Source organism: Papaver somniferum, chromosome 9 (assembly GCF_003573695.1).
Source record: "Papaver somniferum cultivar HN1 chromosome 9, ASM357369v1, whole genome shotgun sequence".
In the NCBI taxonomy this organism is placed as follows: domain Eukaryota; kingdom Viridiplantae; phylum Streptophyta; class Magnoliopsida; order Ranunculales; family Papaveraceae; genus Papaver; species Papaver somniferum.
In genome coordinates this window covers 89,054,270-89,078,263 of record NC_039366.1, presented here as the reverse complement: position 1 = coordinate 89,078,263, position 23,994 = coordinate 89,054,270, and the positions used below count along the sequence as shown (strand labels likewise).

The 23,994-nt window shown below is 36.4% G+C and overlaps 2 protein-coding genes across 2 annotated transcripts; both read right to left on the bottom strand.

Moving 5' to 3' along the window:
* Window positions 1-7,054: 7,054 nt before the first annotated feature.
* LOC113310988 (long chain base biosynthesis protein 1-like) lies at window positions 7,055-13,543 on the bottom strand. Its single transcript, XM_026559819.1, has 13 exons — window positions 13,334-13,543; window positions 12,398-12,632; window positions 12,183-12,277; window positions 11,252-11,343; window positions 10,880-10,973; window positions 10,725-10,797; window positions 10,431-10,563; window positions 9,797-9,971; window positions 8,419-8,559; window positions 8,242-8,337; window positions 7,897-8,038; window positions 7,519-7,646; window positions 7,055-7,426 (listed from the first exon to the last, which is right to left on the bottom strand). Exons 2-13 carry the CDS (start codon window positions 12,501-12,503, stop codon window positions 7,244-7,246), a joined length of 1,458 nt encoding a protein of 485 aa, XP_026415604.1. The 5' UTR covers window positions 12,504-12,632; window positions 13,334-13,543; the 3' UTR covers window positions 7,055-7,243.
* Window positions 13,544-18,809: 5,266 nt separating this feature from the next.
* LOC113307532 (hydroxyproline O-arabinosyltransferase 3-like) lies at window positions 18,810-23,378 on the bottom strand. The gene is made up of 8 exons (XM_026555966.1): window positions 22,652-23,378; window positions 22,464-22,531; window positions 22,132-22,333; window positions 21,389-21,486; window positions 21,203-21,272; window positions 21,012-21,083; window positions 20,697-20,810; window positions 18,810-18,879 (listed from the first exon to the last, which is right to left on the bottom strand). Exons 1-8 carry the CDS (start codon window positions 23,054-23,056, stop codon window positions 18,817-18,819), a joined length of 1,092 nt encoding a protein of 363 aa, XP_026411751.1. The 5' UTR covers window positions 23,057-23,378; the 3' UTR covers window positions 18,810-18,816.
* Between the last annotated feature and the right edge of the window lie 616 nt (window positions 23,379-23,994).

The following is a 23,994-nucleotide window of genomic DNA, read 5'->3' as shown; positions in this document are numbered from 1 at the left end:
AGGATACTGCGCACTTGATTCCCTTAGCTGATCTCACCCACAACTAAGAGTTGCTACGACCCAAAGTCGAAGACTTGATAGACAAATTTGTCTCACACAGAAAAGTCTATATGATTGAATAAATCTGTCTCCCACAGAAATACCCAAGAGTTTTTGTTCCGTCTTTTGATAAATCAAGGTGAACATGAACTAATTGATAACCCGGACTTATATTCCCGAAGAACAGTCTAGTATTACCAATCACCTCACAATAATCTAAATCGTATGGTAGCGAAACTAGATATTGTGGAATCACAAACGATGAGACGAAGATGTTTGTGATTTCTTTTTATCTTGCCCTATCAGAGATATAATCTCAAGTCAGTTATTCAATTGAACTCCTACGATAGAAAATGGCAAGATCAGATCGCTCAACTACAAGAAAGTAGTTTCGTCTGGCTTCACAATCCCAATGAAGTCTTTAAGTCGTTAACCGACAGGGTCTCGAGAAAAAACCTACGGTTAAAGGAGAATCGACTCTAGAAAAACCAACTAGTATCTATCACACATGAGGTTTGGGGATTAGTTTTTCCAGTTGCTAGACGTCTCCCTTATATAGTTTTCAAATCAGGGTTTGCAATCTAAGTTACCTTGGTAACAAAGTATTCAATATTCACCGTTAGATGAAAAACTTGACTTATCCAAGCTAATATCTTTCAACCGTTAGATCGAAACTTAGCTTGTCTCACACACAAATGAAATGTATTCATTTAGGTTTGAGTAACTGTACCTAAACGTGTATATCGGGTTGGTTCACAAATAGTTAACCAATGGTTAGCCATATGAGCACTTTCATATTAACCGTATTCATCTTTCTCATAACTAGTTGAAATGACTCAGAAGAACTAGTTCAAGAGTTGTTCAATTGCTTAGGTCTTTATACATAGACACAATTGAAACAAAATCGGTTTGATTCACTTGAATCAATTCATGAACAATATATCCACGGTTTGCAAAGATTGCATTCCTTATTTATTTATTGTTTAAGTTCATGAAACTACCGATTTTAGAAATATAACCATCTTAGGTACGCGTACGGGTACGTGTACCATAGCTACCGGACTTGAGTTTGGAACCTCAGCAGAAATTTTCGGCTTGAAAACTTCCGTGGGTATGCGTACGGGTACGGATACCTAAGGTGACTGGTTTTCAGTTTGCAAACTTCACAAACTACAACATAAATTTTCGGTATGAAAACTTCCGCCAGTACGCGTACGGGTACACGTACCTAACTTGTCTCCTTCACCAACACCGCATGCACACATATGCACGCACTTGGTTTCCAGCACATGGATTTATATATTAATGTGCGAACACACTATATATGCTTATATCCATAGTTGGTTACGTAATCTCAACTCCACATTTCAATCATTGAAACATTCTTCTATAATGTTATAATAGTCGTTAGACAAAAAAAAATCGGGTATCGTCATCAAAGCTATTTTCAAGATTGAAACATCATCATGACTTTCGTCACGGGTAAAGATGAAAATTGTTAAAGAAAAAGCTTACCAACACATATTTCGAGAAAAAGATAGGCGAGTAAACTCGGCTCGAAATAACAAATGTGTATGTATGAAAACTATCATACTTATACGACTTTTATCTCAAGAGTAGGAGATAGAGTAGATAGACTTTTGAGTGACAAATGAGTTCAAGTCTCCACATACCTTTTGGTCGGATGAAGTTCCATTGGTTCCTTGAGTAGTCCTTCGTCTTCGTAAGATAATCGCCATGGAGTCTGGAGCTCAACTATACCTAACTATCCTAGACCGAGACTTAGTCATAAGTAAACTAGAAATCAAGACATATAGTTTTGATCACTAACATTGACAAACATGCTTGAGATAGCAACGCATGCGAGTTCGACCGAGCAATGCTCTAACATAAAGATATGGACTTCTAAAGTTTTTTTTTCTCAATCAATGTAAACATTATATTAACAATAATCAACTCAGAAGAATTACAAAGAATCCATTTAAGGCCTAAGAGAAAAAAATACAAAACTTAACAGAACCTATAATAGGTCTATATGGAGATTCCAAGGAAAATGAAATATAATTTTTGTATGTTTTCACACTGCCACTTATCAAGCCACTGCCTTCTTTTGCAAATTTATCTGTAGTGAAGTTTATTTCCCTGTAGCAATGATCAAATTCTATACTTTGCAGTTTTGCACATACTTTATTCCATCTTGTAGTGACAAACCATGGCAGTTTATTATTCTGAAATGCAGTAATAGCAACCTTTGAATCAGATTTAAAGATTACCTGCATATGTTGATTATTCACAGCCAATTCACCAGCACATATGAGTGTCATTATTTCTGCCAGGAAGTTTGTGGTAATGCCAACACCACCTGTTACTGCTATCAAGAAGCCCCCTCCACCTGTTCTTGCTACAATCCATATCCTGTTGCAGCAGGATTTCCTTTAGAAGCTCCATCACAACATATTAGGATTTTATGATGTGCTGGGAGAGTGAAGAAATCCATCACCTTGAAACTATAAGTTTGCATGTATTTGATTCCAAAGAAGCTTAGTAGGTGTATATCATAATCATCATTTTTCATTCTCCCCTTTAATCTACATTCACTTTCTCCAGTCATGAAGATAATCTTGCTTTTTATTTGATCAATAACTTCAGCCTCTCTTTCAAACATTGTATTGTTCCTCATGAACCAAATTTCCTTTAAGGTTATGAATGCAGCTGTAATCCGTAATTCCTTTATCACAGTGCTCTTACGTTTTGCCATTCCAAAAATATCATGAAAAGAAGATGGAATCTTAAATTGGAATATATCACAAATTCAACATCATAATTTGATACCGTGGTTGCAACTCCATAGAACATGTTCTAAACTTTATTCTTCTTTCATGCATAAATAACATCTTGAAGCCATATGAAATCCTTCTTTTTTTCATTTTTTCATCAGTTTCACAAATGCCTCTAGATATTTTGCATACATTTTTGGCTATTGTTGGATGGACACAAGCTTTCCAAATCATTTTGAACATATCCAGAACTAGGAATTTATCTCTGATACAATGGACTGCAGAGACTACTGAGAAAGCTCCAGAAATTGAACTACACCAGATGATTCTATCTTTTCTTCCATCAATTACTGTCAGGTTTTGTATATCAAGAAAATTAAGAATCTCGGTGGGGATGTTCCATTCACCATGATTTATGAGTGAGCTCACTTTATGATTTTCATGAAGTTGAATGTATCTATTATTTGGGAACATTATACTTAATTCTTTGTCTTTGATCCAAACATCATCCCACGGAGAAATATCTTCCCCATCTCCCACTATCCATCTTGAGTTGTTTTTTACATCATTCATGACCCATTTCAGTCCAGGCCAAATGGATGATTGCTTGTAGTAAGTGATCCATTTACCATTTTTCATCTTGAATTTAGCTAGAAAAAAGAGAGCCCAGTCATCTGAACCTTGTTGTATCTTCCATAAAAGCTTCATCAGTAGTGCTTTATTTATGATCTCTAACCTCCTTATGCTCATGCCACCCTCTTCCAATGGAGCAATACCTTCTCCCATTTGAGTGTAACAAGCTTTCTCATATTTGGGTCTCCTGTCCATAAAAAGTTCCTAATAATTCTTTCACAAGTTAAAATTACACTCTTTAGCCATCTGTAGACAAACATGTTGTAGATGGGAACACTGCATAATACTGTTTTGGTTAGAATGAGTTTCTCTTAGAATGCAAGCATCTTACCTTTCCAACCAGCTAAGTAGCTCTATAGCTGTTCTACTACTCCTCATACATAGATAGATTTGACTCTACCATTAAAAAGAATTACTCCTAAATTTAGGGGATAAATCTCTCTTCTGCTCACCATCTCTACTACTTCTTCTCTTGTAACATTTGTACTTAGTGTGACACCTCAACTCCCGTCGATATATGTTTTTTTAATGGCCAAACCACGTAAATACTTGTCTCGATGTCTTTTACTCTCTCTTTATCTCTACTTAGGAGTAGTGGTTAGCTTTCTAGTAACTATATTTTGGCGCCGATTAGGGATCCTAAGTCTCAACCATATGCAATGGGGGAAAAGTCCTTTGATCCTTTTTGGTTGAAGACGTAAAATAGGAGTAAACTTACCAACCTAGAAATGTTAAAAGGAACCACAAAGAATCTCAGTGAAAACCTCCCAACACTTGTACAAGCGAAGCCATGGTGTTAGGGAGAACGAGACACATAAAAGCCAGCAACCTGAAGGAAATCCTATTGGCAAGGGGGTAGTCACGTCACTCCATATAAGGAGACAAGCAGATGAAGAAAACTCGGATGATGATACGTAAGACGATGGAATACTAGCGCGAAGCGAAATGTCAATGTCGAACCGAAAAACATGGGTAACAAGGAAGAAGATAATAATGCGAATCATTACACCTAATGTGGAAATGAAGAGCCAATTCAGGAAATCAGTAGCACAGAGACTGAATGCGCTGCCTAAAGCCCGAACAACCACACGCAAAAACCAACACACACACAAAAAAAAAAGAAAAAAAAGGACATCGGATGCGGAAAAGAAACAACTACCTATGGGGAAAAAATACGAGACGGGAAAATACCACAAAGGTACCAGAGAAAATACTCAACCAAAACGAGGTGATATTTAAAGAAAGGGATCCAGTGATGGAAAGACTAGATGAATTAACACAACAGAAGAATATCCAAGTAGTTCAGATACGAGAAAAAGAAAACAATGAATCATGGGGAGTACTGTCAGAAACTCTTCACATACGCACTCCTATAACGCGAAAGAATAGTATGGAGTCAATGACGACCCGGGGGGGTGCGAAAATATACCGAAAGCGGGGGACATGCCAAAGTTGATCAGAAAACTAAAAGATGCATTAACAACATCAACAATAAATACGAAATACGTGAAGTTAAGTACATACAACGACAACGCAAAAGCATCACCATTAGGTGTTGAGGTATAAATACCACGTTTCATACAAGGATGAGGTGTTGAGGTATAAATACAGACTCTATGTTTGGGCTTGTAATGGAGTCAGATCCATCATTTTCATTACTTTACACTCTTCTTGTATTGGGTGACGTTCTGGTACGCAAGCTACATATGTCAGAGTAAAGAACTACTTTTGGCCTAATATGAAGAAGGAGGCACTCCTTTTTGTGTCAGAATGTGACATTTTCATAGGTATAAAGGGAAGAACACTTTTCCATCATGATTACTTCAACCACTAACTATTCCTGATGATGCATGGCAACATATCACCATGGACTTTATTGAAGGACTGCCATTGAGTGATAGAAATAGTGTTATTTTAGTGGTGGTTGATGGATTCACCAAATACAGACACTTCATTGCCTTGCAACATCCATATACAACTACTTTAGTGGCTAGAGCATTCTTGGATTCAAGCTTCATGGTTTTCCTTCTTCCATTGTTTCTGATAGAGACAGAGTTTTCACAAGTAATACAAGTTTGAACCTTAGCACAGCTTATCATTCCCAAACTGATGGACAATTAGAGAAGGTTAATTAGAAACTTATTTAAGGTGCAAGACTGGTCATAAACCAAGCAAATGGTATCAATGGCTTCCTCTAGCTGATTAGTGGTACAAATACCATCTATTACACTAGCTTGAAAATGTCTCGTTTCCAAGCTATGTATGGCTACTCACCTTGCACATGGCATTTCCCATCTCGTACTTTGCATCCTTAAGGACAAGGATAATGTTTAGGGGTAGGCAATGTCAAAGTCTTATAAGTAGTTCGGACAACCCTATCTGCCTTTAGTGTGAGTGGTTAATAACTGATTGTCTGATTGCTTAGTTAATGAGCCATTTAGATAGTGACATGTGTCTACTATCTGGCTATAGGAGTTAGGGCTCAGGTGCTTTGCTATTTAATTCGTAAAGAACTCTCCTTCTTCATTATCGAAAATTATTAATCAAATTCAATTAAGATGCGTTCAATTAAACACGAAGGTTACTCAATCCAGGTTTCTTGATACCGATCTATACTAAGCATATTACATAAATCCACTTATTACTGGATATCTGCTATTGAAACCCATAATTAACCAATTTTTCCTCATAAAAATATATGGGTTCCGCATTCCTTCCAAATGTTCAATTTTTTGTTTGATCTGTTGTACCAAATGTTATTCCTTCTATCATCTCAATAATAGGTTACGACATACAAGATTGAGTTGTTGTTCATGTGTATCTGAAGAAGAAACATTGGGACATTTACAACTACTCTGCAAGTATACGGCCCAAACATCGGATCCTAATGAGGAACTCGACGAGTTTTTGCCGTACAATTCGCGAACCGACGAGAATTATTCGGGACCGAGTAATACGTCCGAACTAATCAAAATCCGAAACTAAGGCACATGTTTTATGACCTGCCCGAATAATTCGTGTATTTTTCAGATTCGCGAATAATTGGTTCACTAGTTCGGTCGAGACCTAGTTGGGTCGAGTTCACTCGCTGTGTTGACCCAATGTCCCTCAATTGCGAAATTTTTATACGTTGGGTTCCGAACCTCTAACCCCAAACTTCTTAAGCAGCTGCTGAACCACTTAGCCACGGTGGTGTTAACTTTGTATATATTTCATTTACATTCATATCCCGAATTCATATCTCTAAAACAAATTGTTATACTGATTCGCTACTAAATTACGAATCGTTTGCCGTCTTTTTGACCGAGTACAAATTGTCTGAATCCATATAATACTCGTACGTTTTCCCATCCCGAACTTCTCGCTGTACCCCTGAACTACTACCAATGAAAGCAACTGAGGATGCAAGCAAGCCGGGGAGAGGAGCAGACCCTCATTCAACCGAAGTGGTTTAGGGGTTTAGTCTCTAATTGGAAGACTATTGTAGACAGTGGTAACAGATTTGACTGACGGTGTAACTATTCATAGCTAAAGCGATGAAATGTATCTTGGTTTTTCTTTTTAATAAAATTAACCTTTTTTCCCTAATAAAAAATCAAGGCCGCTTTGAATCAAAAAAATAAATAAAGGAAGCTTCCTCTCTTGGAGAAAAAAAATAGTTAGTTATAATTACACCTTACAGTAAGAATAACTCAAAACATTGATGAATAAGAAGGCAAAGGATCCATACGGCACAAAACTACCAACTACGATTCTCATTGTCTATCTTTGTTCCAAAGCTTACGAACAGAAGCTCAGGTATGCCCTTGCTTGGAAAGTAATAACTCTGAGGCTGTCTTCAGTGACGCAGCTGCTTTTAGCAAATCTGCCTCAGTATGGCCAGCCGAAACAAACAACCGGATACCTGCTGGAAGTTGGCACTTATCAAGTATAGATCTTTTTGAGGCAGCTACTAACACTGAACCTTCCTCCAAAACCTGACAATGTGAACAGCCGTCATCAGAGGAAAGAAAGGGAAAGACGGGCAGATTGAATTTACAATGCAACACGAGTTAGTGTAGAATCTTACATGATGCGCGATACTTTGAAGCAGCTTCGAGTCTGCATTAAAGGATCCTGTTGAGTTCTTCAGTTTCAGATAGACAAGGGGAGATAATGGATCACTTGCAATTGTAAGTCCGGGAATCTCTGCTAAGCCTGCATTCATGTAAATGGCGAGATCAAGCCCCTTCTATGTTAAGATACTGGTTCAAGAATAGCCCGATATTGATTGTATCGGGCTCATTATGGTTCATGCAGGTGCTTTAGATCACCACAGGGGTCATCATGCTCAACACTCGTACAACTGTAACTTATATAGGAATGCATATTCTTCACGACTGGCACCACAATATAGTTTCCATAAAGCACACTACTTAAAATGAGTAGAAGAGAGATTAGAGCAGACCTCGCCATAGCACCGCAACATTGTTCCTCAATTTTGAGAGCAGATCAGGATTTTCTTCCAGGAGGTCAATAGCAGTAATTGCAGCAGTAGCAAGGTAAGGAGGCAAAGAAGCAGAGAAAACATAGCCTGAGCTGCTAAGGCGCTGAAAAAAAGAAAGAGGAAAAGGCAAATAGCATTAACCACATGGTGTATGACACACGGTACAGATATCAACATTTGAAGAACAGGCAGATACTAGCAACGACACTTCAGAGATCAAAACCCTAACTCAATAGATCCCAATATTCAGTAACTAATGTACGGCTTCCCTAGCGGAACAAATTACTTAATAAACTAAATTCATACTTGATGATCAACCACTCTAACGCTTCCCGTACAGAATCCTCCACAAGTAGCCAACGCATTTCCCATAGCAGCCGTTATGATATCAATCTTCTCAACCTGTGGTCAAAAAAATGAGGAAAAAACGCATGCCGAAAGGCAAATCTTCAGTTAAAAACAAGAAGAAAAACCTAAACGTACCGGGACCCCAAAATGTTCAGTTAGACCTCTTCCAGATTCTCCGAGCACTCCAAATGAATTGCTCTCGTCCAGCAGAACACGGAAGCGATACTTCTCTTTCAATCTGATTATCACATCTAACGGAACAAGTTGCCCAGAGTTCTGTAACAAATGAAGGATCATTACACTCAACCAACAAAAATAGAGGCGAACTATACATTCCAACGTTATTAAATACTAAAATTAACAATTGAACTTTGTAGAAGAAACCAATTTGAAATTATAACATGTTTCACTTTTACTTTTTGAGTCTCCAAAACGACCAACTTAGTACTTGGATCAACGGTTCACGCTCTTTCACCATCAATAACTTAACAAGGGAGCATTAATTAATTAATCAAAAGACTAAAAACACGCCAGTAATGCCGCAATTATCACCAGAAATAATGGATGGTAGTTTCGCCTGTGTTACCCATGATTTCTGTTTCTTCACTACATTAGCTGGTTAGTCCCTTTTCCTTGAACACACTCTCTCTCTCTGTTCTTAAAATGAGCTTGTTGTCTTTTTATTAGTGGCACCAACCAAGAACTTATATATTTACTTCCTCATTTTTATTAGTCACTTCTACAAACATACCTTCTGTTCAAGCCACAAACAGCCCTATTTTTCTCTCTTCAACTTACACCTTCAAACCACTACTTTCTATTTAACCCGCAGACAGGCTATTTCTCTCTTCAACGCGTGCCTTCAAAGTTAACCAAGAATTTTAACTGTTTTTCACACTGATCAAGGGATACATAATTCATCACAATAAACTTACCCATTATGATTTGTCATAACAAGACTTGTATATTGATGAGCTGTTGATGTCCATCCAAACAAGACTAAACAACTACAAATGCAGTCGGCATAATCCTTCAAAATAAAGAATCACTACATTTTTTACAAAGTCCACCACTTTTCCTCAATACCTCGTATTTGTAACTTCGAAAATACAGACGATTACAGTGTATATGAAATATGCAAGCGAAAATCTCTATCTAGTATTATTAAAGGGAATCCATTATCAGCATCACAAATTGGACCTTAGATTCTTTCCCTCTCTATTGTTCAAATAAATGTCAATGATGATAAAGATGAAAAATCAGAGTATTACATCTCGACGGTTAAATCTAAAAACTGTGTGTTCATGTAATAGACCATAAAGATTGTGTTTTAGTCATTGGATTCTTAACACTGTAAAGCATTTAAAGGAGCAAAACAATCGCGTCAATAATGGAAGTAGTAAGTGTGCTAGTTGTTTTATATTTTATTTATTACCTAACGGGCTTCAAAGGTCCAAGTCCCAAAGATAAAGTAGGTCAATTTGGCATGCTATACTTAATCAATTAGTAATACCTGGTATAAAGCTTCAACCACGATGTAACGCCTCATCTTGCTAGCTCTCTTATTCTGCCGAGTCACTTTCTCCAGAGTATTTTCCAATGATTGCATATCATTGTGCTTGAAATACACAACAGTACTTCTTGAGAGATGAAGCCCGTTTTGTATTCCCCAATGAACACCTTCATCGCTGTAGAGAAAGAAAAGGGGTTAACTCAGTGACATAACCGATAAATACATATCTGCCTAAATCCAGTGGTTTGAAACGTAGTTAAAATTTCGGTCAATATATATAATGACTAAAAAACCAAACTATATGCATATATGTGCTAATTCACAATCACGTGACTAAAGTGGCCTAGAAAAATAAGGCTAGATCAGCTACACCATGAAAAGATTGGTTTGTTCAATGAAGCCAAGTGTATGTCAAGAGTTAATATAAGAGTTATTACACCAGTATCCCGAAATTTCACAAAACAGAACTAGACTAAAAAAGAGAAGACAACAAATGCTGATCTTTATTTTTTTTTTTGATTGATAAACACTGCACTGGTTAGAAAGATGCTTGAAATTGCTTGTCTTCTGTGCCATTTCCAATTAAGGGAACTTAAAATGATGGTAATTTAGCACTGAGGATAGCTATACATACACAACAATTATGTCTCCTTTTTTACAGAATGCAGGAATAGCACTGAACATTGTAGAAATTCCATATGAATAGAGTATTGAATCAGGAGTTCCTAGAAACTTTGCAATCTTCGCCTCACAATCTAAGTGGACATCTGCAGGAAAAATATATTATGGTTAGTACATAGGTGTGTCAAGAAAAAGAAAAAAAATGTAAGTATTTCTAAGAGAGAAATCGCGGAGCTCTGACCGGAAAAACGAATAAAAAGAAGTCCTATGAATCTATATCATAGGCTCTGAAGGTTATTATTCTTACCAATTGTTCCATAGAATCCCCGTGGACCACAAGAACCTACACCATATTTATCCAGCGAATCGGTACATGACTCCTGAAATACCAAGTAAATATACTTACTGATTAACTATATATACACAAAGAGAGTGGAAAAAAGTATAAAGTAGAGTCCTCACAATTAACTTTTTATTTCCTACTAATCCAAGGTAGTTTGATGAAGCAAAGTTCACAACATCCCTCCCCTTGATTACTACATGTGGCCCTGCGTCACTGTATGAACGGAAACCTATAAGAATTTAATTTACTAATCAATCTGCTCAAATCAAAAAAAAAAAAAAAGAGGCTGAAACTTTACTTATATCGTATAGCAGAGTATATAATACAAGAGTGATGACTCTAAATACCATGAATACTCTTATAAAAGCCTCAATAGTGTAATGAATGGTATACGGTGATAGAATAGCTAAGTACTTCTAAATGAAAAAAAAATGTGACTCCAAGGAATTAAACAAACAGGATAATGGAATGATAAAAAGAAACATTGCCACCTTTCCAATATAGGAGGTTCACATTTCATTTCTTCTGTGATTGGAGGAATTAGAGAGTCTGGAACCCAATCTTCACAAAGTTCGTCCACTTCCTACAAGAAAGTCAAACATATTTTAGTTTATTTGCTTAAGATTTGAACATCTAAATATAAATTAGCAACACAGAGAAGTCTAATAACCATAACCAGGGTTCCATATATTGCAAGAGGTAAATCTAGTCACTCATATGCAGGATAAAGGCTGAAGCCAGAATATAATAGTGTTCAGCAGGTGCAGGTGCAGGAAAAATGTATTAGGAACGGAACAAAATTCAATAATTTACTGTAAGACCTTCACTTTAAAAGGTGACCTAATCTGCTATCAAGAATATCTGAACGTTCCATGTGAAGAAGCTTCACATGGCAAAAGATTAATAAATGAGATGAGGCTGGTTACACGTTCAGGGAATCCAAATATTTGGTAAGGAAGAGCCAAAAAAAGAAAATTTGCCTGCTAAGAAAAAGAGAGAACTTGTGGCAAAGCCATGACTTTATACTGTCCTCTTATCCACAAAGGACACTCCTCCGCAGTGCAAAGGATGTCAAATAACCTACATGTAGTCAGCATACCCATCTCACCAGTGACACCATTTCATTTTGTTGATACAAGTTGTCAACAGGACATATAGAATCAGTGCCTTGTTTATCTCACATATAACATGCTCTGCTGTACGATGCAAAATTAATTGCACGCAACATTCTTAAGGTCCCATCCCTAACATCGTACTCAAAAACACAACATTTACCATCGAACCGAAAGGTCGGAGCAGGATTATCCAATTTACCGTGATCATAACAAGAATATACCAAATATGAATAATTTCAAGTTTTAATTGGGGGAAAACTATATTTCACAGTTAAACATAAGATAGAGTCGATAGCCTTGTACTAACCCTCTCTGTCAGTGGCTTTTTAGGGGGCTTGTAACTCTTCTGGAGAAGTAAGACAACGACAGCGACCAATAGAACAAATTCTACGACATAATGGCCTTCATCCACAGAAAAAAGCAACATCAAGAATAGATCTTACAACAAATAGCAGTACCAACAAAAGAAGGAAAGAAGAGAAAAGGAAAATATTCAAGCAGGCGTATATCCGGATGGCCTACCACCAATTGGAGTTCCAAAAACAACGGCTCCAGCAAAATCAGCGTTTAGAGCCCCTGGAATCCAATCGAATGAATTTTTCATTACATCCATAAGCATAGACGCCATCACGTCAAACAATTTGGTTGCATTCAAAGTCAGAATTTAGGTAGACAATGAAGAACGCTCATAGCTGATTTGGAGGAACCAGAGTTTGCCTACTCTTATTATATGGGGCTCAATGAACCGCCTTTGCCCCTGATAGAAATTGCAAACCAAAATTCAGATTCATTAAGTAAAATTTCAGATACCCGAAAAAGAACAAGAAAAGCACATGTCAATGCATAACCAAGAAGACTGTCTGATAGTAATACATAAATAGGTAATGAAACAATAATCAAAGATAAGCAAGAAACGGAGACACTAAAAGCCGGAAATCACATTCATGACTGAAAATTATCCACTTTGCTGAGTTGAAAATTATCCACCTTGTTCCTAAAATCTCTATTCTAAAATCTCAGTAACCATGGCAGAGTTTTCAATCTGCTGAGCAATAAATATTTCCAGGTTGAAGGCCCCCACAGTCAAAGGTATCATCACCACTATTTCCTCCCATTATATCTTCCTCGCAGCTCTAGGTGTAGTTTCACATGATTAAACAAAAAAAAGTGCATGTCTTTGAACAACATTTCGATCATTAATATGCCGCTATTCAGCTAGATTCTTCTACAATGTTTTTCCTCTCCTCAAATTCAATAAACCAACTGAGCATCACCTATAACCCTATCGACATATGAATTTCTAAACATAATTCATAAATAGTTCAATGAACATGACAAGAATAAGAATTATCAATATGTGGCCAATAAAACTGATAATAGAAAATCGTAAACAAATAGATATACGGAGAAAACATATCAAAAGATAACAATAAATATTAAACAGAGAATCATCGGTACCTTGAGAAATTGATTCCGTTTTCTCTACTGCTTTATTTCTTCTGATGACAATGAAAAAATTTCGGTGTGTTTGGGGAGAGATTAGGGTTATGTAAAAATGGTGTTCATAGATCGGATCTGATCCCTATAAACAGAAGAAGAAAACAAGATGAAAGAATTTATTTATTTATTTTGTCACTACAACAAAGAGAAAAACGAAAAAGATTCAAAGATTTTGCGAGTAGTTTATTATTATACTGCCTGCGCTAACATTACCCTTGTTGGACTCGGATTCCAAGTTGTCACGTGCATACAACACCGTATTTGTTTCTTATTGTTACACTTTATTTACACCTGTATTTGGAATAAAGTTCAGCTGCCATTCGTGGTTCACACTTTACGAGTTCCGGTGTTGCTTCCTATCTCGCCTGCTGCAAGATATTAAATCCCAGGTAGATGAGATGGGCGTCAAGAGGGACTAGACGGGAAGATTTCCAATGTGAGGTTTCAAACACAACTGACAGTAATTGAACATTGAACAACACTTTTGACTTTTAAATGGCATTTAATTCAGAATATAAATTGTAAGTACCTTGGTAACTTTATAACTAAATCGGTACAGGCGTGTAATGAAGACGGCTACACCCTAAAAATTAGCTCTATTGGAACTATTACATATCCACTTGACACTATCCAGGCAACCTGCTACAAGTTCGTCATTTGCTAACACTGAAGATGATAAAAGAACCAGGGTATCACCCAGGCCTTCGGCCTGGGCTCAACCTCTCGTGCGCCTTCGGTGCGTGGGACTTTAACATTTGGCCGTGCTTTAGCACCTCAGAATCCTTTTGGCTCGCAGAGCAGAAATCATTTCATCTCGCGGATTATTTTCTAGATAATGTGCATCCGTGTGATACATTCGGTAAAAATAGTTATAGAGTTACCATCCTTGTATTATTTCCTTCCAGAAAAAGACGTCTTTTCATTACAAATACCACGACCTTCAATTTGGTATAAATAGTTATAAAGCCTTCGCATACAACATCTATTATGCATATTCTAGCTTTGTTGTTCCCCCATCTCCATTGCATCAACGTATACAACAACTTATGCTCCACATTAGCCTTCATAGAATACATATTTGCTTTGCTCTTCCCCGCCTTCACTGTATGGTCATATATTAGTGTTGCTTTCGTAAGTTCAGTACTTCCAAAAACAGCTTTACTATATCCCTCACTTTCTGGCTTATCATATTAAATCAACGAAACGATTCATATATAGATTACCTTTACGAAATTTAAGTTCGCGACATCAGCTTTTGATTCAACAGTAATACTAAAAATCACTAAAACAATGGCTAAACACAAATTAAATAATCTCGTGTAATTATTGCGACATCTTTATGGATGAGATTAATGGGGCGGTATATAACGATAAGGATTTCATTGCGGCAGTTAGAGTACTGAAAAGCATTTCGTGATTTCGTTGTGGTAGAGTACTGATAAGCATTTCATGATTTGATCGCGCTTCCGGGATATCCAAATCCTTTCGGCTCGTGGGTACTTGACAACTTCAATTGGTTTTGGGGTACTTCAGTAACGATATTTAATAAAACTAATTTCGTTCCATTAAAAAGGAATTAAAAAATTACTAAATTAAAATTTGTGATTCCAAAAAAAGTATACAACAGCAAAAACAAATTAACTCCATGATGTGATCTTCTGCTACGTGTGAAGAGTCAAAACTAAATGTCTCCACACCGTGAGCTTTTAAATTTTTGGTGCATGGGAAATGTTGGGTTGTAGACCTTCAATCTTTGTCACCTGGTAAGAACATTTCCAAGTGTTCCATCCCTCCCACATAGCTTATACCGCGATTACCAAGTACAATACTATCAACAATTAAAATAATGTGAAAGAAGAACGGGAAAATAATCTATACACACACGCGGAAAAGAAGATTGAAGTGAATCTGTCATTCATGGAAGCTATCTAAGGCTCCAAATAGATTTTTTGCAACAACCAAAATTATGAATTAGTTCCTTCATTTTGAATCTTTGATAAAACACCAAAAAAAAAAATTTAGAGTAAATCGACGCTATCTTCTTTGCTTTTCATTTTCATAACTATCCATAAAACCACGGCTCTTGCAATCTTTGTCACTTCCTCCATTGTTGTCTACAATCTACATGCACAAAAATGATTACTTGAAAATGGCCTTAAACCAACTACTTATTCACATATGCACCGCTAACATACTCTATGCCTTGCAAACTCTATGGTTAAAACATTTAACAAAATTATGAATTATAAAGTACAAAGACAAAAAAATAATAATAATAATAATTAAGATTTCAAATTGGGAATAACAGTATACTCCACACCGAAACGGATATAGGCTTATCTTTGTTGGCCGGACCCTTCCATTAGCACGTTTTTTGTTTGTTGCAAAAGTTTCACATTCCAAAAATTAAATGTATTTGTGTTTAATAGAATTGATTAAAGAGTTGATATAATTGATTTTACAGTGGAACCTGCAATAGGGAAATTTAGAGTCAGAGATTAAAAATGAAAGATTAAAGTAACCCAAAATTAATCCATGAAGGTAAGAAGTATACGGAAAATGATTTAGAGGAGAATGTAGAAAAGTAGGGATATTGAATGTAGAAAAGTAAGGATTGCTGTATTACTATAAAACATAATGACGAATTGAAAATTAAACACAGTTGAACTAAAAACTAAACACAGTTGAACACAATGATGTGATATGCCTTTCTAGTATCAACACAGTGAATTGAAAAATAAACTCAAAAAGAAAGTAAGAATAAAATTACAATTACCATCTTAACCAACCTCTTATTATTTCTTCACAAATGGTCAAGTGAAGCGCAACTACACTGCCGACGGACTATCTACATACTCTTTAACATTACCTTCTGCACCCGATGAAAAGTCTTCCCAGAGGGGGTGACTTTCTCAAGCAAGTGACAGGCATGAAGGATATTGAAATGGTCAGTAACATGACCAGCAAGCATGAGAAATTATTATGAGTATAGTTAACATAAAACAACTGAAACACGAAAACGAAACTCCACAAGATTAATTAACAATAGAAGAAAACAGTTCCTGCCAACACAAAAATTAAGAGTAGACACCAATAAAATAGTGTTTCTGACTACAGTAAGGATCATATCAATCACTGATCTCTCAAAAGAGTATAGATCATTACAAAGGGAGGTGCATCGTCTCAAGCTTTAAGGGAAGAGGAAGCATCCATTCTCATAAATTTGTCCCAGTGCAAAGCTTCGACTTCTACCGCCCACCTACCACTACCAGCACCCGCGCCTATTGATTGGTTGTTCCTCTCGTATATTTGCATGAACTCTTCAAACAATTAACGCCCAAAATAAAACATGTAAACAAAAAAGAAAAAAAAAAGAATTTGTTATAGTACCTCCCTGGACAAATTTGATTCATTGCAAAAAGGGATCCCTTACAAAAACATTGCTTCTCACAATTTTTTCTGTAAAAAGGAAACAGTTAGACTTAATGAGATCGACCATAAGATTAAAACAAAATCCATTGAACCCTCAAAACACAGAGATGGAGATGAATTAGTTAGATAGTGAAACGTACATGTGTCTTCTTCACGACCGGAAGAGAAAGACTAATCAGAGGGAAACTAACTGTTGGAACTGATATGCAGTTTTGTTCTCGTTTGGGAAGTTATATGAACAACTTGTATAGAAGACACCTGGGAAAAATAGATAGAAACAAAAGGAGGTTGTGACACGTTCCTGTCAATCTGGATTGTAGCCGTTTTGGCATCTGTGTTTTAGAACACAAAAAACGGTGGATCATTGTACACCTACTGAAACTGACGGAGGATACGCTCTCCTGGTTGAACTACAAAATCACGACCACTCATTGTATTTCAAGGACTCCATCCCGGCCACTCTTTGTCCATACCAGAAAGGCAACTGTGTCATAGTTAATTGATTTCTGGTCAATGAACAACAATCAAAAAGATTACTGAGGATGTTGCAGAAGAATTAACCAAACTTAAAGTCGAACCTCTGCAGTGGGAATGGTCCAAATTCACGGGTGTATGGACAATAAACATAAATGTTGTTAACGAAACTTAAAGTCGAAGTTTTTAAGCAAATTAAAATTTTCCATTTTTGGTAGCATTATATGACGAACATTAGAAAATGACAGTCAGTGATTTCAACAAATTAGACACCGAACTGATATAAGAAGAAACAGTAACAAATTTGACAGTCAATGGTTTCAACAGATTAGACACAGTAACTGATATAAAAAGAAATAGATAACAAATTTGACACCGGAAATAGATTAAAAAAAAAGGTAATCGTTTCCATTAGGAACAGAAAACCATAGAGCAACTGAGGCTTCCAAGTAAGTCACGTTATTTCCACTGTAGTCTACTTTGTGTCATGGCCTTTGTAGATGTAACCATGTATATACTTGACTGTCGTACATTCTTTGCGCTGGCTGGCAGGCACATTCTTTAACACCATCTGTGTTCGTTGCCGTCTTTGGTAGATGTAGTTATGAACATATTTTACAACACCTAAATCCATATTCTCGTCTGCAAACACCAAAAAAAATTAAAAATGGTTAATCAAAATCTAAATTCAAGTTCAAGCAACAACAAATGATAGTTTTGTTACACACAGTAAAACCTAAAAATATAGAAGTTAAAATATACGAAAAACCATCGAATCAACAACAATTGTTAAAAAAATAAAATCAGATCAACAACCACGTGAGAGCAAGATACTAAAAGGGTAACCAATCAAACCTTGTTCTTCACAGGTCTCTGATTTCTCTCGGAACACTGGTGGTATAAATCACTGCCGAATCTACAGTACAGTTTGTCAATTGAAAGTTAATTATTGTTCACAAAGAGAAGAAGAACCAAAGTTTGAAGAAAAATTAAACAAACTTCAAACATAAGTAAAACTACTTACTGATGAAAACAAAAGAAAGTGATGTTCCAGAAACTGGGATGAAAAAGAGGGTGAAATCCTAATAAAGAAATGAAATTTGTTGTGAAGGAAAGCGATTTCCAAATTTTAAGGAAGTTAAAAATACAACATGGGGAATTAGTAAGACATATTAGTAAGACACGTACACAGGTTTTATTCAGGATTAGACACGTTTAAGAAAATCAGTTAAAAAGTAAAAATTCCAATGTTTCCGTATTTTGAACTTCCTAGCTTAAAAATTGGACGGCCAGATCTGTGTCAAGGACAATTGACGTTGGATGGCCAAAAAGACCACTCTGCTATAGATTAGTGATAGTAAACAATGAAAAAGTTAGAAGATCTTCAGGCAGATTCTGCTTTTGTTGCAGGGGAAGGGGATCTCTGTTTCATGCGTAAAAAAAACCTACTCCTTTCCCATGCTATATGATGTCTTCTGAGGTATAATGAAGGTATCTAAACTTCAATGGTCAATTTTTTGACGTTCGACTGAGTATTATACATTATCCCATCCAGGAATGTTAGCTGTAGCCTCATTCACTCTTTTAACCAATGTTACCTGCAAATTACCAGCCAGCAACAGAGTGTCAAGCCTAAGAAAAAAAGAGAACATAAAAGAATATATTATTAAAACTCTCTACTTCATTAGGTGATCTGCAACTGCAATCATAAAAGCCAAGAGAGATGGACATGATTGATTAATCGGGTCCGGGGATAATATTTTTTTTCATCGTCATTGAATTACAGGTTAGGCATTACTTTTCCTTGATGACCTGTGTGCAGTGATCACTTTTAATAGATGCTACAAAACCTATCGAACTACGGTCTGCAAATCCCACATCAACTGTCATATAGAGAGGCTCAAACCAAAGGCTAGTTTTGCATTCTTGTAGATTTTGTTTCTGGTTCTCTTGGAAGCAACCCCTATCCTAGTTCAAAGTGGTGGTCCGATACAAACATTATTTTCTCTCGTTTCTTCTTTAACACAAGGGAACAAACAACTGATCAATAGTAAGTCACTGTGGGAAACTGAAAACTTGCTCCCTCCCTGACTATAACCCTAATTTCTCCACCGTGATGTCAGTAATAAGTACGTGGATGTTCTTTTGAATACCTCGATAACCTATGAATATATAAGCTACAGCATACAGGAAATAGGGTGCATTTTGTTCCTTTACTTGCATGTATCTTATTTTGTTTTGTTTTAAACTAAATTGCATGGATTTCGTCACAGTTTGTTACATCATCATTTTGGTGGGTCTGATAACTTCATTAATCCACATGGTTTGTGATACACAAACCAAGTACGTTAAACAGGTGTCTAATAAACTGCTTAAGCATCAAGCTCGGGTAGTTTATTCGACCAGGACTGACCATCTTCCCGCAACCATTAACTGGCTCAGCCAGTTGCCACCTCAAGGCATAAGATTTAAGTTATCCATTTATATCAATTATTCCATGCTCCAGGAGGGTCAATGCTCCAGGAGGGTCAATGCTCCAAGACCACTTGACTATATGAAAGGAAATCTTATTCTAGTGAGTCACCCTCCTCAACTTCATGTTACATGTACTATCAAAAATGACTCCAAATCCAACGGTCATGGTATTCACTTTTCTTAAAACCCCAAGTTCTCTAATGTGCTACTTCTGCGGCAATACCCATTTCATATCCCTTAGTTCACAACTTACTAAGACCTGAAACGATCCAACTCATAATGTTATGCCACATCATAAAACAACCCAATGGCTGCTGAGAAATCTGAGGTGGATGATTTTGGGTACTTAAGTTTCAACAGTTCTTCTAAGTTTCATTCTCATGAAAAACCTCTATCATTTACTTCCATCGTCACAAACCCTTCGCGTAGAAGCATTAAACATTGCAGACGCACTTTCAGAATTTGAACAACTAATTCGTGCTCATGTGATGTTAAATTTGTTCATTCAATGGTGGTGCACATTATTCATCGATACTTGGTGATAAGTAGTCCCACTTAATAAGCCCATATGCGCTTAAAGATAGACAACATTGATTCTTAGTTACAAATCAATTTGATGCCAGGATAATAAACTAAACAACTCGGTATGACTTGAGCTAATAAAACCAGGGTTAAGTAGACCTAATACAGAACATGCCATAAAGCTATGTTGGTTATAATCAGACAATACTCACACAAGCTGGTTGTCTCGAGGCTCCAACAGCTCATGGTCAATCTACAGATCCTATAATGACGTAAAATCCAGATAAATGCAAACCTATTCCTTGAGGATGCAGACTTGTCTAAGGCTACAGAGGTGCGGGACATTCCAAGATATGTCCTTCAAATTAGCAAATAAGAAATCATTCACGTGAAGAATAAAAATGATATTATAGCATACCACACTTTCAGGAACTCCGGGTGGGGGCAAGGAGAGGTTTCTTGGTGGAGGACCGCGAAGATGCGATCTCTTATCGAAGCGCCACTCCCCAACTTTCCCATATGTTAGTTCACCCTGAAAGATATCAAACTAAATTTACAACCACAGAACCAGCAAACGATCTAAGTATATTCACATATATAGGCTAACAAGATAAATAAATTACATGAGAACAAGTAAACTCGGAAATAAACGAGCTATGTAATAATTAACATTATTGTCATAAAATCATTGCTCGATATGCACATAACATTGTGATGGAAAAATGTTATTTACCTTCAAAGAGTAGTCACATCCATAAGTATAGTGAATTATAAATTTCTTCCCAACCTCCAAATCCCACGGGGGCTGTAATTAACCACAACAACTTCTAAACAAAAAAGCAGCACAACAAAAAGAAAGAGAACAGAATTTCCTTATCAAAAAAATAAATAAAATCCTGATGGAGAATCTTCTTCGTGTAACACCTGTAGCATAAAATCTTTTCGAAGGGTATGCTGGACTCCATGCAACGCTGATGCAACAGCATACGCATACCTTAATTCAACAGCAAAAGAAAATTAAAAGCAGCAAAAAATGTATCAATGACACAAAAACAAGAAATATACAAGAACACAAACATGATTAGATATATATTTTGAAAAGTCGCTCACATTTCTAATACCCATCCAAAAGCCTTATCAGTCTCAGGATCATCTTTCATGCTAAGGGAGACATTCATCCATGTTGGTGCAATTTTCTCCAGAGTGGACTGATTACATGAAATTTAACTTCTCATGAGCAACAACAGTCATGTGCAGATATAAAAGCCACTAATTAGTTATCACTTTAACGATCACAATATAAAAGCCACTACAAAATTCAACCTCTCGGGGAAGCCATGCATTTTGTTTAATAATATTTTTAATACAGCTAAGAAAAAGTAAACAGACGACGAAGTGGCTGACAGATTTCGATAATCAAAATATCATATGCTTGATGAAAAATCATGAAAAATGTTGTTCAAATGGGATATGGAGTAATGTCTATTACCTCAACTATTGGTTCTAAGCTAACTTCTTATTCCTTTTTTTAATCACGTATTGCCTATCATTATTCTTGAAAAGATGAATATAGAATTTGACTAGTTCCCAAGTTATGATGTGTGGATTTCCTTATAGTATTAAATCTCATACTGAAAAGACTAAATGGGATGTTTAACTAACACATAATCACCAACTGTTAACTAACACATGAAAAGCTAAAAGTTTCCATTCCATTCTTTTCATGTACCATCCAATGCGGTCACACCTCATCGGAAAGAACCTGCTATACGCAAATATGTGCTACAGAGTTCCCAACGAGCTGACGTATCAGAACAAATTTATCAAGCTAACAAAGGAAGAATAGAAATTACCTTCTTGATAATTACAGGAGAATTGCCAATGGGATCAACATTTGTCACGGGGCCCATATCCTTGGGATAGAACTTTCTTATAACATTCTCATGTTCAGTAGGCTTGATATAGAAAAATGGGAATGCTGTCGGATATCCTCCACGTGCTAAGTTAGGCAGAGGATTTACAAAAACATGATCAGGTTCTGCCATCAAGATGTATCTGAAATTATTATGTCAGTAAGCTTTCAGATTTTTTTCAGGAAATAGAAGCAAACACAGCATTATTTTCATCAAGAAAGTAACTTCTCAATAAGCAAGAAAATAACATAAAACAGGAAAAATAAACTCACTCCTCCTCAATTGTAGCCTTTTCTAGCCATTGCACAAACGCCCATGGCCTATTCAAGACAATGTAACCCTGGAACAACATGTAACATCATTTAAAGAAACTCAATTAACGAGCTAATAGTAACAACTGCAGATTTTTAACACCAAGTAGTAACAAAAAGCAGAAGGAGACAATGCATATAATTCTCACCCTATCGAGTCCCTCAGGAAGAGGATCAACAACGAATGTGGGAATTTCCTCCATGAGATTGTCAGGATTCCCAGAATGCAAAACCCTAGTGAATCCTCCCATCTCTGACCCAGGCATTTCCTTCACTTTCTTATACCAATAATACATAATCCGACATTGCCATTTGCTGTAAGGTGCATCAGTAGCAGTAAGGGCGACATGGAATAGCAATTTCCCGCTTGTTTTAAAATCTTCAGGCATTTGAGTAACCGGGTCAGACCTCGAAAATGAAGTATCTAAACTATCACCACCCCCAGTTCTATTGCTGATTATCATAGTTAATAAGTTATATGTTACAAAAAATATTCCTAGAGCTAAAAGAACCAGAAGCAATGGTGATACCCGACCATTTTTCCTCCCAATCATCTTGCTATCAAATTTTTTCCACTAAATAGACAATAGTTTTCAACCTAAACCCTAGACTACTACTCTATAGATCTAGAACCAAATTTTCTCGAATTCTTACACCTCTAACTAAACCCTTTGTTTATACCAAATGCAAACAGTTGACAGAACTGATCCAATTCAAGTCAACTGAAGTATACAGATTTAACAAAAACTAGGTCAACATAAACCCAGAAAATTAAAAACCAAAATTATAGTTAATTAAAGCCAAAGGAAACAATCCTGTTATGAAACTGATTAGTTTGAGTAATTATGCAAACGCATGAGAAAGATTGAAGTTCGGGATAATCAAAATTTGTCTAAATTGGGAATGAAACAGGCGCCCACAAAACCAAATTGGGCGCCACCATTTAAAAATGGATGAGAAGATGTAAGAAAAACTGTTAAAACTTTGGTAATTCTTTTCTTATTTCATTCATGATACTTTCATAGATATTTATACAATACGGATTGAAGACTCAAAACTTTCCTAAGACACTGATTTGAGACTTTCCTTATAAGTCTCACAATCATGACTTACATAAACAATCCTTTCCTAATATATTACCACTTACCTTCTCAGTCTCAAGTTCGTGACTGATATGGGCAATACTTTCCATAGACTGACCACTACGGTCTTGGAAAGTATTACGACATTCCTAAGATAACACTTTCCTTAATACCCCCTCTCAAGACGGAGCATGCAGGTCACAAATGCCCATCTTGGACAAAAGACCTTGAAACTGAACTCGGCCTAATGATTTGGTGAAGATATCCGCCAACTGTAACCCCGTGGGCGTATACGAGGGAGAAATAATTTTCTGTACTATCGCATCCCTGACGAGATGACAATCCACTTCTATATGTTTAGTTCTTTCGTGAAATACAGGATTCTGAGCAATATACAATGCCGACTGACT

What these genes read in the sequence shown, in the direction of transcription:
- LOC113307532 (XM_026555966.1), bottom strand. Translation starts at nt 23,056, where the DNA reads ATGATTGGGAGGAAAAATGGTCGGGTATCACCATTGCTTCTGGTTCTT. An exon ending in CTCCTGTAATTATCAAGAAG is followed by an intron (nt 21,487 to 22,131) that starts GTAATTTCTATT and finishes TCATGTAATCAG; the next exon opens with TCCACTCTGGAGAAAATTGC. An exon ending in TTTGGATGGGTATTAGAAAT is followed by an intron (nt 21,273 to 21,388) that starts GTGAGCGACTTT and finishes TGTTGAATTAAG; the next exon opens with GTATGCGTATGCTGTTGCAT.
- LOC113310988 (XM_026559819.1), bottom strand. Translation starts at nt 12,503, where the DNA reads ATGGCGTCTATGCTTATGGATGTAATGAAAAATTCATTCGATTGGATT. An exon ending in TTTTGGAACTCCAATTGGTG is followed by an intron (nt 12,278 to 12,397) that starts GTAGGCCATCCG and finishes CTGTGGATGAAG; the next exon opens with GCCATTATGTCGTAGAATTT. An exon ending in TAGGAAATAAAAAGTTAATT is followed by an intron (nt 10,798 to 10,879) that starts GTGAGGACTCTA and finishes TTGGTATTTCAG; the next exon opens with GAGTCATGTACCGATTCGCT.